At 50.1% G+C, this 14,717-nt stretch overlaps 1 protein-coding gene across 2 annotated transcripts in view; it reads left to right on the top strand.

The window, feature by feature from the left end:
• Positions 1-14,717, top strand: part of ush (Zinc finger protein ush) — a 329,719-nt gene that overhangs the window by 299,944 nt on the left and 15,058 nt on the right. The window contains exons 1-3 of one of the 2 annotated variants that reach the window (XM_089581434.1): positions 8,481-8,518; positions 10,695-10,897; positions 12,485-12,605. In XM_089581434.1, the coding sequence (XP_089437560.1) occupies positions 10,811-10,897; positions 12,485-12,605 (208 nt within the window). In that variant the 5' untranslated portion in view covers positions 8,481-8,518; positions 10,695-10,810. Of the gene's footprint in view, positions 1-8,480; positions 8,519-10,694; positions 10,898-12,484; positions 12,606-14,717 lie in introns of those variants that run through there. The other variant, XM_089581433.1, reaches the window with a different exon arrangement.

Genomic DNA, 14,717 nt, shown 5'->3' on the forward strand with positions numbered 1-14,717 from the left:
GTGCAGCATCTTAGCCGAACCTTGTCGCCGTAGTCAGAGTGAAGCTTAATTACGGCAGTGCGAAAGCAGTGAGCGAGTTGTCGCAGCTCATAAGGCGAGAAGTCAGAGCCCGCCCACCAGTGAGGCTACTAGAGCCAGTCCACGCGCATTTCTTCGCCCTTCATTTTCTCCCACGCCACCTCTACTTCTTGCGGACGCCACGGGGCTCATAGGAGGTGACATATGAAGTTGCAAAGAGACGCCTGGTTCTCATCCGCATGCACGCGCACGCACACGAAAAGAGGATGGGAGCGGGAGTCTCAAACATTGTGATCGCTGGTAGTGTGGACAGTCATCTCGGACTGTTGCAAGAAAAGTCGATCGTCAAGCCAGAAGTGACGCTACTGCGAGTTGAAGCTCATTGCTCTCCACGTGTCATGAAACATGTCTTGTGCCTGCAAGCACAGCACATACATGCAGAACAATAGTGTCAGCAGACACTCTTGCTCTGCGGAGAGGTTCGGCAGAATGTTGCTGCGACATCGAAGCAGTGTTGGCTAAGCGAAATTCTATTGCGCAGTTCGATTGGCTTCTCGTGTGGTCTATAGGTGCTCAAAATCCGAGAAAAAGAACAACGGTGCAAGGAGTCCTCATGATAGCGTATCGTCACGTTCGTTTTTCGGCTTTACTGTTTCGGACGAGCGTCGCTTCCATTTCGCGGGCGTCGCTCAAGACAAGCAGCGCCGACTCGTTGTTGCGCGAAGGAAGAACAAAGGCTGTCATCCGGCCGGGGAGGGCAAAACAAGCAGCGAGCCTCCTCCTTTGCGAGATGATGCCGCGATGGGGGGCACAAGGAGGCGCGCCGGTCTCTGTTTGCCCCCGCCGCGCGGTGTCCAGTTGTCGAGCGCGCGCTATCTGGAAGGTCCAGGCGCTGCTCCGACTGCGTTGACACACGCGCCGCGCTCGGCTCGTCACTGGGCGGCCCGTTTTCCACTTGCTGTCCGTTTTTGTCTCTGCGGGCGCACCCCTGCGCGGCTGCCGTGTGTGCGGCGGCGTTTCTGTTTCCGCCGATAGAGGGGCCCCAATTCAGGCCGCGCCGGGAGCGGTGATGAAGCGTTATTGTTTTATTGTTCAAACGCCGGCCCGAGGAAGCGAGCTGCTCCTTCCCGGGTGTCGCTCGCAGTCGCGCGCCGTTTTTCAATCTCGGAATGCACCGCGGCTCGCGAGCTGTCCGGGCGGCGTCGATGATTGCGATTTCTGCTCGCCTGCCCGGCCAGCGGCAGATGGCTCTTGGGTGCGGATACCAGCCGAGCCTGCTGCTGTCCGCTGATAGTGCGTCCGGTGGCCAAACGGTCCTCGTCTCGCGCTTGCCTTCTGGCCGACCACTCGGTCCCCTTGATGACCCGCGCCTCAGGGAGGTCTTCTTTCTGCACCTCGCCTGGACGCCTCGCGCTGCTGCAAGCTGACCGCTCTGGTATAACGGACCAAAGGAGGGGAGCTTCGCTGGAGGGCTGAGGCTGTCGCCGCGGTTCGCGCCGGAAGCACCGTCATGCTAATTAAGCTTCCGGCGATTTGTTCTCTCCTCACTCCTCCGTTCGACGGCACACGCCCTTTCTAGTTAGTCGCTTGCGATAGTGCCCAGACTATAGCTTTTCTTGCGCGGACGTTGGTGTGCGTCCTTGCACTGTGTTCGGGAAGGTTAGTTCTAGCAGGCTTGAAACGCTTTTTGAGCGCCGCGAGCAAACACGCTCGACGTGCACAGCCTTTGCGAAAAGCATGCAGGCCAGCGAGTTTGTTTCTTACCACTACACTGGTCTGCCGCCGTCGCGAGGTTGTCGGCCTAGTCAACTGTTCTCGGTTGCTGCTTGCTCGGGCCCACGTGGCCAGAAGTACAATCGTAACGATGTGTAGTACGGATTAGCAGTTAAGTTTTTGTGGCGTGCACAAGAGCTCCACTGTGTCCTTGCTGCAAAACCTGCCACCTATTTTTGACATAGTAGTAGAAGACATTTATTCGACCATAATTTACAGGTCGAGCATGTCGACCACCTGGGCGACCAGAAGTCGCTGTTCTTCCTCCCCTTCAGCGCCAAGCCAGTCGAGAAAGGTGGTGATGGATAAAGAAGGTGGGGGGTAGGAACCCGACTGCTGAGCAGCCGGGCAATAGAAGAGGCAATGGGCCAGATCCGCATAGATACAGGGGCAGCTGGGACACATAAAATGCAATCATCTAGTCCGCACGTTGCATTCGTGAAAGGCACGTGCTACGTGTGTCAACCTGTTTCTCCCTTTCGCCCGTTGCCTGCAGCACTTCAAACACGTTCCGATGCGTTTGCTGACATCAAACACGTTCCGATGCGTTTGCTGACATGAGTAATTTTCTGCCTGTTGTGAATGACACACAAAAAAAAAAACATGCACTCCTGACGACAGAGAGTACCGGTATATGAATATTATATCGCCAGATAATTTGTTTGTCGCAGAAATGATAACTAGAAAAAGCAAACGATCAAGCAGCGCCGTGACGTGGTAGCCCTCCCTGTGCGTGTAGTATATCCCTCGGTGCGGAGCCGAGAGTGCAGATCGAGGCCTTAAGGCTGTCAGTTATGGCAATCTAGCAAACAAGCGAGTTCGAGCTTGGAATTGACAGCGCGAGAAAGTTCCTTCATCATGACCTTTACTGGGCGCCTTTTCCTGGCTATTTTAAGTGTTGTCGGGTGATGGCATTTCAACGTATCCAGCACACAAAAAAAATAAAAAAATCGCAGGTCCCCGCTGTTGCGTTCTCAAAAGCCAAATTTGCATGTCGATGGTGGAAGCGTGCGAAACGTGTTTCTTTTAGTCTGATAAGTGCAAACTAATATTTCAGAGGGTCACGAAAGCTGTTTTCTATACCATAAAAAGTATAATCATGCCATGCGTAAAGTGTCCTGTATAGAGTATCATAACCAGACGTGCCTGCCGCGCCGTTGTACGACTGTTTAACTGAGGGAGGTCTCAAGTCCCTGCTCGGCACCATCGGCTGCAGGGGATGACGTGGTGTGGCTCTCTTCGAATTCGTGTCTCTATTCTGGAACTCTTCATACGCGGCGAAATTTTAGAAATTGGCGTTTCTACATATCGTCGCACTGTGGCCCGAAAATGTAAAGCCCATTCTCAATATCGATCCCTGGAAGAAAAGAATATCTTAGAGACTGATCAAAGCACTCGGCTATCCCCTCGCGAAAAACAAAGTGCAAAGCCCTCAGGGGAGCGAGTGATGTCATACGCGACTATAGTCTGATCCGCAGTCCTGGGTTTTCAGTTTCTTTCTTTTTTCTTTCTTTCACTTGCCCAGACGTCGATGCTGCTGCGTCCAACTCTCGCCGACTGCAGGGATGTGCAATCTTCATCCGCCCTGCTTATCCGGCGGCGCGCTCGCTTGCGCGGCGGGCATCCGCGCGGACGCGCATCCACCCGTCTTATTTACAAAGCCATTAATTTTATCGCGCCCTGCTCCGTTCTCTTGCTTCTTAATTTGTCCGTGCTCTGTGGTCGAAGCCGCTTAATGTTCTTCTTAATGGCTGTTGTTGTCGCGTTTGATTTTATTCCCTCCGTCACCCGTGGCTAATAATATGTCTGCTCGTTTTGTTCGGGGCCAAGGCATGGTTTTTTTGCGGCCTCCGGATGTGGCAGCCGCCGCGTTGCGGCGCTCACCGCGCGGTCGTCAGATGTCAGCGAGGACGGCGTCTCGTGCGGCCCGAATCAAAAGCCGTTTATCTCTCCTCAGCCAACGCCCCGCGCCGAAAGCAAGACAAAAATTCTCGCGAAGCGCTTCACACTCTTCTCCTTCCTTTCGTTCGAGCTAATCTGCTTACTTATGCGCCCAGCACGCCGCCCCTGCACGCGCTAGGTGGCGACAGTTAAGCAAGGGCAGCGTATACGCGCTGTGTATCCAGTGGCGGCCGCATCAAACTTTGTCACGACACTCTTCGCGGCGCGCGTTTCTCAGTGGCGGCGAGACGAAAAGAAAACCCTTCGCTTTATCGCGCCTGCGGAGCCGTAATAAACGCTTCGCGGTGGCAGTTGCTCTACTTCTTGCACCGTGCGCTGCTGCTGCTGCTGCTGCTTGGCTTTTGCGCAGTTCTCTTCCCTCTATTCTTTTTTTCGCTGGCGAGGAATTAATACAATGCGTACGGCGATAAGCGCGGGATCCGTCCAGAGGTGCCCATTCAGTGTCGAAAACAAGCAACGCATATATCGCGAGCAGAAAGGGCCCGTGCGCACTGCCAAAGATCAATCACGCAGACCGGCCGCGGTTAGCTGGTAGTAAGCGGGATTAATTAACAACTGAATGCATGCCGCGAGCAGTGAGGATGCGCCACGCGATGAGGATTGGAGAGGGAGGAACTGGGCGCCGCGGTTCCAGATGCCGTGCGGGGAGTTAATTACTTTGCGCTAAACCACATTTCTTTTCTAGGTGTGTGCGTGCCAGTGCTTATGTATACATGGTGCATTTCTTCGAGGGGTGAATTGGCCAGAGTTGAACAGCAACATCGAAGCGAAGTATGAAAAATAACGCGAAGGTGCCCGACGGACTTGCAGAGGTTGATTTGTGCCTCGCGATGCCTCAGTGGAGGGTGAGCTCGGAAGAGGTTGCGTTAGGCCTACAGAAAAAAAAAATAAACTCACAAATATGTCGGCGGGACCTGGCGGCAAGCGCCGCGCACGGCTCGTACATCATTATTCGACAAGCCAGAAAAGAGACCCCCCCCCCCCCCTCTTTCCTGTTCCCTTTTCCCGCGTATTTGCCGCTAGTTGGCGCCAGTGAACGCGGGCAAAGAATCTAGTGAGGAAAGAGTTGTGCGCGTGTGGTGGAGGAGGGGTAGATGAACCGACGCGGCTCCAAGTTGCACGGCCAGGCCAACTAACGCGGCGAGGGAGACGAACTGCTGCTCTACGTCTAGTCGCGGACCAAGACAAAAGAAACCGCCGCCGCACGCCACCACCGTCGAGCCACGAGCTCGATTTTCATACACGCCTCAATCGGCGTTTTCTTTTTTCTCTCATCCTTTTTCAACCTTGCTGCGTATACAGCTAATGGTGTCGCAAGTGGCTCTTGCGTTCTTGCTTCTTTTTTTTTTCTTGTTGTTCTTCGGCCAGCAGAGGACACGCACAATGCCACGAGCACCACGAGTTTGTCGACTTGCTCTGCCGTTGCAGCGCGCGCGCCTTTGTTTTATTTTTATTTACTTGTTCTCCGGCCGAGAAACAAAGCGGGCTGCGCAGCACAAGTCGAGCGGGCGTCGTCTCGTTTCCTCCCCTTATCGCGGACACCGGGGACATATTTGCTCGGAAGCGAATAAGGTTATAGGCTGCGGGCGAAAGAATAATTCCGCTTGCGCTGGGGTGGGTTCGCGTTCTCGTGTGACCGCCCGGGGGAGTTTGTTTTGTTTCGCTTTCATCGCCGACGGGCTCACGTTGCGCACCGTTCGCGCTTTCGCTTCATCGGGCTTCTCTCGCCGAGTTCTTTTTCTTTCTCCCCCCCTCTTTGCTCGGGCATCCTCTCCGGGGTTGTTTCTTCGCGCGGGTCTGGCGTGGAAGCGAGCTCCGATTGCGCGTTGTCCGTCGCCAGAAGAGGAAATAACAGCGAAGGCCGGCGCGATTGACGTTTCATTAGCGGATTAATTAATCAGAATCAGGGCTTCATAAATTAACCCTCGACGCTCCGTGGTCCCAACACCCCCCACACGACTGCGGGGCAGGTTGGACTTGTCTTTTCCGATTAGTAGCTGGCGCCGCGCTTTGGTTTGTGCGCTGCTGCTTCTGCCGCAGCCCACGATCGTTGCTGTTCGTGCCCCAGCGTGCCGCCGGTGTATCTCGGTCTCGTGTGGTACACCGCCTTGTTGATTGTATGCGCTTTCTCTCTCTCGTTCTGCCTCTGTTTTTAACTTTCTCACGGGAGAGAGAGGCGAAGGGAAGGAGGGGGTCCCAGTATCGAGAGTAGCGCCCCGCAAAAAACTTGGCGGTGTTCCGGGTGCGTCAGCGCGCGGCTTATTTATCTCAGGCATCGAGCGCGCGGCGCCTTTGTTTCGCGCCGGGGTGGTGTCCTCCTCCCCGAGGTTTGTCGATAACTCTGACACGGCGGGTTCTCGTCGCATGCCTGGCTGCTATAGCTAGCTAGCGGCGCGCTCGGTGCATCCGGTTGCAACCGCAAATGAACACGTGCGCCCTGTCATCCGCTCGGCAAAGTTTGGGGCTCACGCATCGCCCCCCGCCCTGACCTGCGTTGTCGGCTGGCCCCGTTGTTTTTCAATAACTCAACTCTGCTCGGAGATCCCGCGCGCCGCAGAGAAGCGGCCCAGTGCCGGAAATTGTCCTCGTCTTTCTCGCGGCGTCTGACTAGCGCTGTACGGCGGTTCGGATTTTGTGCGCCGAACAAAACGGCGATGCATCTCGGGCGTCTTTGGCTGCCGCGGAGCGTCTCTCCCATGCGGCATGACTCTTCTCGCACCTCAGCGAGGGCGCGGGCGCGGAATAACCGCGCCACGGTTCAGTCGTGCACGATGCCAGAGCCTTGCATACGCGCCAAGTTCAGATCGGAGCAACTTTATTGCCCGCGTGTCGGGTGTCAGTCGATAAAAATGCGGGGTCTTCAGCTGAGCGCGATAAGAACGTAACGCCGCTTTCCTTTTTTTCAGAGCTTTGCGGATGCGCGACGCACCTTTAACGTGATGTCTCGGACCGGAGCTTGCAGGATGGCTAAGAACCCCTCCTGAACCTGGCGGGGTCAGAAAAGGCTCTTGGCGCCGCTGTGCAGTTTGTAATTCGTCACTGCGGATTCCGTTCGCACCCAGCACTCTTTCGACAAGGGTTTCAAGAAAGTGTGTGAAGGACCAAATATTTTCGAACGGCGGTGTGAATGGCTCTGATCAGACGACTCTGAAAATGTTGCAAGCCAGATGCCACCGAGATTGGTCAGTTTTTCTCGACTCCTAGGAAGCTTTCAGGATTTCGGACCGCACAAATGAGAACGAAAACGGTGCGTCCTATGCGCGGAGCTGTGGTTAGTTGATGAGGCACGTTTATTAGCACACAAGAACAAACGGGTATACTTCTTGGCCCTAGCTTGGAAACCTGCTGAGGAAGGAAGCTTAAACAAAACTAAGCAGTCGAAAGTGCCTTGCAGACGTGTGCTGTAAACGTTGAGGATAGAGCCGGCCCCAAGCCAAGCGTGCAAGGCCTGGTACCTAGTGGCAGTGGGTCCAGGGACGTCGCCCGGCCGGGTGTGGTCGTAATTGGGACAAGGTTTCGGGCTAAGCCACTAAGTCTTAAGCCACTTTGTGTAAAGAAAAATGCGTTCAGCCATGGGGCTCTCTGGCCTAAGCTGCGCTTTTGCCGTAAATATTCAACATCATAATTTTTCACCCTGTCGTGTCGATGCGCTCTTTTTTCTCTGTACACGGCGGGATTCGCGACGTGCAGTCGTGCGCCACTTTCGTCGCTTCTTTTTATCCGTTAGAACGAATCGAATTCTCTATTCTTGCGTCCCCCCGTTCCGGTGACCGGATCGGTGGCAGAGGGCGAGGATGCCGCACAGTGCCACCGAGCGAGCAAGCGCTGCTCACTCGAGAGCGAATCGACCGATCTCTCCCTCGGCGCTCTTCGGATTGGCCCGATAAGACGCCGAATCGCTGCCGCCACGAGGGAGAGGCGGCCGACAGCTGCGGTGTCAGGCCGCCACGAACACGCGGAAAAACGGAATCGACGCAGTAGCGAGATAGGGCCTACGGCTTCGCTGTGGTGCACGCCGAGCAGCTTCCGTCCGCGCCGGTGCCTTCTGGCTGTTGCGTTGGGACGCGGCCGATAAATGCCGCGATGCCGCGAGAAGAACGCATTAGTCAGATTAGGCACGATGCTTTATGCAAATCCTCCTGCGCTTCCCCTCCGCCGTCGAGCGCGCGCGCTGTGCGGTGAGGCCGGCTTAATGGACAAGTGCGCGGCCGCGTCGCGTGCGTCGGCGATCCGGCGTCAATAAGGGCGGCAGGTCCGAATAAACGCGAGGCTCTAAGATGTTCCTGCAAGACTATCGCGGCGGCGGCTGCTGCTGGCGGGCTGTACGATCTCCCTTCCTCTATATTTCTCATAACCCACGACTTAAACACTGCCAGGCAGGACCCAGCCCGGGCATGCGGCTGTATCTCGCATCTCTCGGACACGGAAAAGGTTGCAACCGGAGCTTACGTGGCAAGCTGCGGTTATGCACTGCGCTTAGAACTCGGGGCGGCGTTGGTTGTGCAAAACGCCCCCATGCGCTCTTCCTCCGGACGAGGCAGGCGGCGGGTCTGCCGATCATTTCAATCGGCGCAGGCCACTAAGTGTCCCGTGCACGGGGCGGGCTCGCCCTGCTCCGCGCCAGAGATTGCGCCCGGCGATCATTGGGCTGCTGCCGCCTTATCGCGGAGCAGACCACCGCACACGAAATGGATCACGCGGCCAGCTACGCGCCTAATTCTGTCCCGGCCTTGTTCGGGTGCAACGGAAGGCACTGAGGAAGAGTGTATGTATGGTTTCGTTTCTCAATGTCTGCGCATTCTGCGCTTTAGCAGACCATTTGCATATATGCATGATCTGGAGCTCTCAATTTTGTTTGGCTGGCTCATACGAGTAAAATCTGCGCAGGGCATGTAAGGAAAGCACTAGCTGTTATTGTTTTTTGTTTGTTTCTGTCTACATAATTTGTAGCTTTAGAATATGTCATAAATGCGCTCGAATCGTTAACAAGACGAAAAAGAAATCTATAGAGACGCCGATTTTCTGCACCTGTTCATGAGAAGAAATTCGGACATTCGTTTTTTTTTTGTTTGTTTTTTGTCGCATAGCTTTTTCTGCAAGCACATCGAATTCCTTTTAGGGGATATCAGTTTTCGGTGCCTGACTCCTCATGTCTGCGATCAGACGGTCCCGTGCAGTGCCTATCATTTCAATATCGCTACAACAGCCAGTAATTATATTGCCGCTTTTTTTTCTTTTACGTGCCGAAGCCGCAGTGGACGCACTCTGGGCTATGAGGCAGGCCGTCGTAGGCGGCTCCGAATTATTTTCGATTCCCTGGGGTCTTTAACGTGCGCTGGCATCGCACAGCGCACGCGCGTGCTTGCATTTTGCTTCCACGCAAATGCGGCCCGAAATGCCGTAGCCAGTGAGCCACCGCGGCACGTGTGATTCGGTGTGAAGTAGACCTCCGTCCGCAGCACTTACCGTATCACCCCACACGAAGAACAATATGCCTTGCTATCGCGAGCCCAAGAAACAAGAGTAATTTGCCCAGTAGCTTTTCATGCCGCAAACAAAAGTCATGAGCTCAGGAGAAAAGTAAATCGACCCACTCATGAGCGCTGTTCAGTTGTGTCGGCCCGTATAAACCACCTTCTGTTCCATCGAAAGACACTCTTTTTCTATTTGTGCAGTGTTTGGCTACAATTCATTTTGCAGCCTTCTTTCTACCTTACGCTTGGTGAGAGCCGATTTTTTTTTTTTTTTGTACGCAACTGTGCGGACGAACTCAACTGTAAGATCGCAGTCATATATAGTTTTCTTCTGACGCCTAATGTGCTTACTTGTGAAAATGATTCGTTGATATCGAGTTTAGGTGACGTCGTTCGCGCGTGTGTGTGTTCGTTGAGATTTCCGTTGGGCATGTTTCTTCTCTGTCTTGGGAAACAGCCCTTGCTTCGAGTCGCAAACAAATTATTAAGGCGAAAGCCTTTCTTGGCTCATGAGTGGCGTGGACGGAAGTTGTAGACAGAGGCTGTACGCAAGTGTCCGCACGAACTGTCAATCATAAGTTGTATGGTAAAATTAACATAAAATGTTAAAGTTGATTAAGCAACACAGTGATAAGCAACATGTGTGCAATTATAGTAGTGATAGTTAGTAAATAGATGGTAAAAATAGTGACAGATAGTGATAATGATATAGTTAGTGCTAGAGATAGTGGTAGTGATGATAGCTGCTGATATTGATAGTGCAAGAAATATATAGGAATGATAGTGATAACGATAGCTACTGGTAGTGGTAGTGCTGTATAGGGCTGTATAGTGCTAGAGGTAGATGGTGATAGTGAGGGTGATAGTTAGCGATAGTGAGAAATGGTGATAGCGATGATGATGACAGTGAAGATAATGATAGCGATAAAAATAATTAAAAGAATAAAAATAGAAGACTAAATTAAATTGAAAATAACAAAATAACAAAATGGAAAGCGGGAGAAAGAGAGGGAAGGGAATGGCTTTCGCATTTCCGCTCTTAAGAAGATTTAGGTGCAATCCTGTCATCTTCAACCTGGTTCGTCAGACTCCTTCAAGATCTATGCTCTTTTATTATCTTCATGATTAACTTCACCATTATCTAAGCTGTCAGTTGGGCACATCAATATAGGCTGTTATAAGATAACCAGTATCTCACTGATAGCAGTGCTTTAAAGAGAAATTGATGGTGTACAGAAAGATTATCTCAGCAAGCCAGAAAGAGCAGGGTCATATGTGTGCACTAGAGGCTCACATAGCTGCATAGCTTGCTAGGAAACTACGGGTTCCAAAATGAACCTGTCAGTTCAGCTACTTTTATGCATATTCTTCTTTTCCTGGCATTGTTCCCCTGAACAACTGAGCTCTAGAGTGCTTCATGATGAGGTTTTGTTAAGCCAGTCTAACAGGCAATCTCTCACCATGCAGGAAAAGCGGAGGAGGAGCTTGAGGAGTTGGCTGAGTCCCTGCAGCTGCCCTCAGAGGTGCTTGCCCTGCGCGAAGCTGGCGAGCCATCTCCTGAGCTGAGCGTCTACACTCGGGTCATGCTGCGTGGTGGCACACTCTTCGGGCCCTATGCTGCCCACCTGGTCAAGGACCCTGGCCAGTCTGTAAGCGCTGCCCACATCACGGTGAGATGCTGAGCTTATTTTTGTTTTTGACTGTACTAAGTTTTCAGTTCTCTCTACTGTTGACGCATTTTTGCAACTCTACATGAAGGTGAGGCTATGGCAGTAGCTTATGGCACGGCACTTTCGTTACCTCCCATGATATGGTTGGCTTTCTGTAATTACTGCACCAACACACTGAAACATGCTGGCCACTATGGTGTGGTTTCTTTCTAGCACATGTGTTGATTGAAGGGCTGCCAGCAAAAGATTACTTGGATGAGGAGACTTTCTAAGGACACTCATTAATTTAAAAAGCTCACCTGGAAGTGTTTATCCAGTGGCATAGCACAAAAAAGAAATGCAGCATGGAAGTTGTTTTTGTCTATCACTGTAAACCCAGACTTTTCACAAACATGTACTGACTTCTTTTAATCTTATTTGTGCTTCATTTTACTGCTGCCAGTTGCAGGTAAGGATTTTATTGAGCAAGACAACCACTAGCATTCTGCACTGTTTGCGGAGCAGATACTGGTGTGTCACCGATGGATGTGTATGAAGGCATATATTGGTGCCAGAATTTGAGATCTTTATTATTTCCTCCATGGATTTCCTGCTGAATAAGATTTAATTCTTTAGTTGAAATTAAAAACATCATGAGATTTGAGGCATTTTCTAAGCACATTTTTTCTACTTGGGCATTTGCATCGATAAAAATTATTCTTGACATGAGTAAGCTCTTATCAGGCATGCTTGCAAAAACTGCATGCCACATATATAACAGTCTAAATTTCTTGTTTAATATTGTTTACGGCCCCACTCTCTTGATATGTGGTTAACACTGGGAAGCAGCTCTGCTATACTGCTTTGTGAAGTACAGTGTATTCAAGAAACTTTCTTGTTTTCATCTCTTCTGCAAGATGCATGGTCACTGCCTATTAAGTCAACTTGGCTAGTCACAGTTTTCATCAGTCCTTAACCCCACTCTTGGTGTGGGTGTCACTGCATTGCAGTTGTATTCAAGTATTAATATTTATGAGTGTGCCATGTAATGTTATTACACTTCATATGTATTTACATTTCTTCTGTTTTTGGTTCACTATTGGGGCAGCAGTTCGTACAGGAGCTCTAGGTATATCTTGCTGCCTGGGTGTTAATAGGTGTTGTCTCAAATGGTTCGGCAAAATATTATGCAGGAATTGCTTTTGCATAAACATTCTTTCCCAGCATAGAACTAATGATCAGACTCATTGGGAAAAAGACGCACTGCAGTGGCTCAGTAGCTACAGTGTTTAGTGCTGAGCCCAAGGTCACAGGATGGAATTCTGGCCATGGTGGAAATGAAAAGCACATCTGTGTGCTATGCAGTCTCAGTGCAGATAAGGAACCCTGGGTGGCTGAAGTTAGTCCTGAGCCCTCCTCTTTGGTGTCTCTTAAAGCTCGCATGTAGCTTATTGACATTAAGCCTCACATATCATACCACGGTAACCATTTGAAAAAAGGAAATTCTGTTATGCATGTTTTAAGCAGTTAGTGTGTGCTTTCTTAAAAGTCAACTGGTTAGCCCTGCTTGACTGAAGTCCTCAATATTTTCAACATTCTGAAATGCAGATACACAACAAGGAAGGCAGTGCTACCTACTTGAAGCTGAAGGAAGCAGCTGGTAGCTGGCTGAAGACGCTGCGGCTTGTCCAGGAGAAAGAAAGAGCCAATGCGAGCCTTTCTCTTGAAGGTTGGTAGTTCCTGATGTCTTATTCCTTGTTCTGTGGAAATATTAAATGCGTTTAAATGTTTTATCAATTGGGACCTTTTTTAATTCTTACCTTTATCAATGTGTTTAGTTGGTTTGAAGTATTCAGCATGACCAAACTGTAGAATGGTATGCCATTTTTAGAGGTTGCTTCCCGCTAATGGATAGTGTAAGCCACATAAAAAGCTACAGGTGTGCAATTTTATAGAAGGTATCGTGCCAGTATTTCCAGATAATATGCTGGATTCAGTGTTTTGGCTGCACCAGTCTGCTGGCCCAATGTCCTGTTTTGCTTTGGAGAATCATGGCTAATGTGTGTATAATTGGCAGAAGGGTACTATGAGATTTTAATTTTTTTGAGGGCCTTAATCATGCAGTTTTCACGAGCGGCTGTCGGCTTGCATAATGGTGATGTCGCAAACATTTCTACAATCACAGAAATGAAATTGATATATCTAGTACCAGAGTTATTTTCTGTAAGTTTGAGTTCTCTAAAAGTCACTTTCATAGGTTCTCATGTAACTGTTTCATTCATTAATGTGGATGAAGTAGTGATGAAAGCCAGAATTGATCTATGTCTATGGGGGCTTTTTTGAAGAAGTAATGGAATGCTTGCCTCAGTGAAGCCTGTTTTAATTCTGCAGAATGAAAACGGGCTATACTTTTGTGGCCCATGAAGACATGTCTTCATGGGCCACAAAATTTTCGCATACCTCAAGTGAATCTCCATGTACAGGCTTCATCAGACTGGCACTTATATCCACCTTGATATTGACTGCCTTCTATCCTTCCTGCACACTAGTGGGTGAAACAATTCATCCTGACTCCCCTAATATTAATTTGTTCAGTCACGTATGAAAAATTAACCATTTTTAAGTCAGTGCCAGTCCTGTGCTTTTGTCTGCCTTCTGTGATCTTGCTCTTGTGAGGCCACACACTGTTTGACAACGAACCAAATAGCTGTGGCCAAATTATTACTTTGATGTATTCGCTTTGAGATTTTAAACTAGGTTGATCGCACTGTGTTTACTGCAAACCAACAAAAGATGTGCACTGATTGCATTAGGCTGCTAGTTTCAAAACCTTCACAAGTGCAGACATGCTGTTGATACCAACACCTTGTTGCCAGTGGTCAAATTACCAATATGGTCTGTGCATAGGCACAGACTGCTGTGGGGCTGAATGGCTCGAGCCACCCCCCCTATGAAATTTTTCCGGGGGCGGCTGTGCCCCTCCGGAGGGGCAGCATGTCTTCTTTCATACAGTTTTTGACAAATTGACTCAATCAGTTTCTTCAATTATTTAGTAACGAAAAAACCATGGGTCACTCTTTTTAGCGTATTAGCTCGACTAGAGACAAATAAAACGGATGTTTACATATATAGCATCTCTGCCTCTCTATATCTCTTGCCAAGGAGCATGCATGGAGGGAGGTGGGGGAGTGGAGAGGATTAAATGAAAAAGAGAGGGGGCTCTGGCAGATTAACAAGTTGGCGCCTATGGGTCTGTGGATCTTACATCTGATTGGTTTTGTATGTAATCCACTCTCAAACTCTCAGAATGCTAACTTGTTTGCATACCAACATTGCGTTATGTATTTCAACTGTGCCTGGTTTTAGTGCTTCTCTGCTACTTTGAACTTGCTTGCTCATTCACTCATATTGGCTTACTACTAATTTCATTGTAGCAGAATTCATGTAAAACTGTAGAATTGTGGTTTTTATATTAAGTGCAATTTCACGAGCCTGCAACTTCATGTGGTTGTGTTTGAAAAAAACTTTGCCTTTCCTCCCTCCTTCCGGTTGTCAGAGTGGCAGCAGTAGCTGTACTGCACTCCACCCCCTGCCTCCATGAGTGCGTTCATTTTGAGACATTTTTGGGCTACAAGTTCCTTATGGCTTAAGCCTACCTGGAAGGCATTCTGTTTGGGCAGCTGGTGAATGTGGAAGTTTTCAGCTACAGCATACTATGATGCTTTCCCTGCATAAAATCCCTCGTACAGCTGTTGCTGTGAAATGCCATAGTTGTGTTTGGCAAGTCAGAATGTCGCGACTCCATGCATAACTCCAGTTCAGTTCTGTCAAGCTACGACGA

This window comes from Amblyomma mixtum, chromosome 3 (genome assembly GCF_055824585.1).
Source record: "Amblyomma mixtum isolate Tamu chromosome 3, ASM5582458v1, whole genome shotgun sequence".
Taxonomy (NCBI): domain Eukaryota; kingdom Metazoa; phylum Arthropoda; class Arachnida; order Ixodida; family Ixodidae; genus Amblyomma; species Amblyomma mixtum.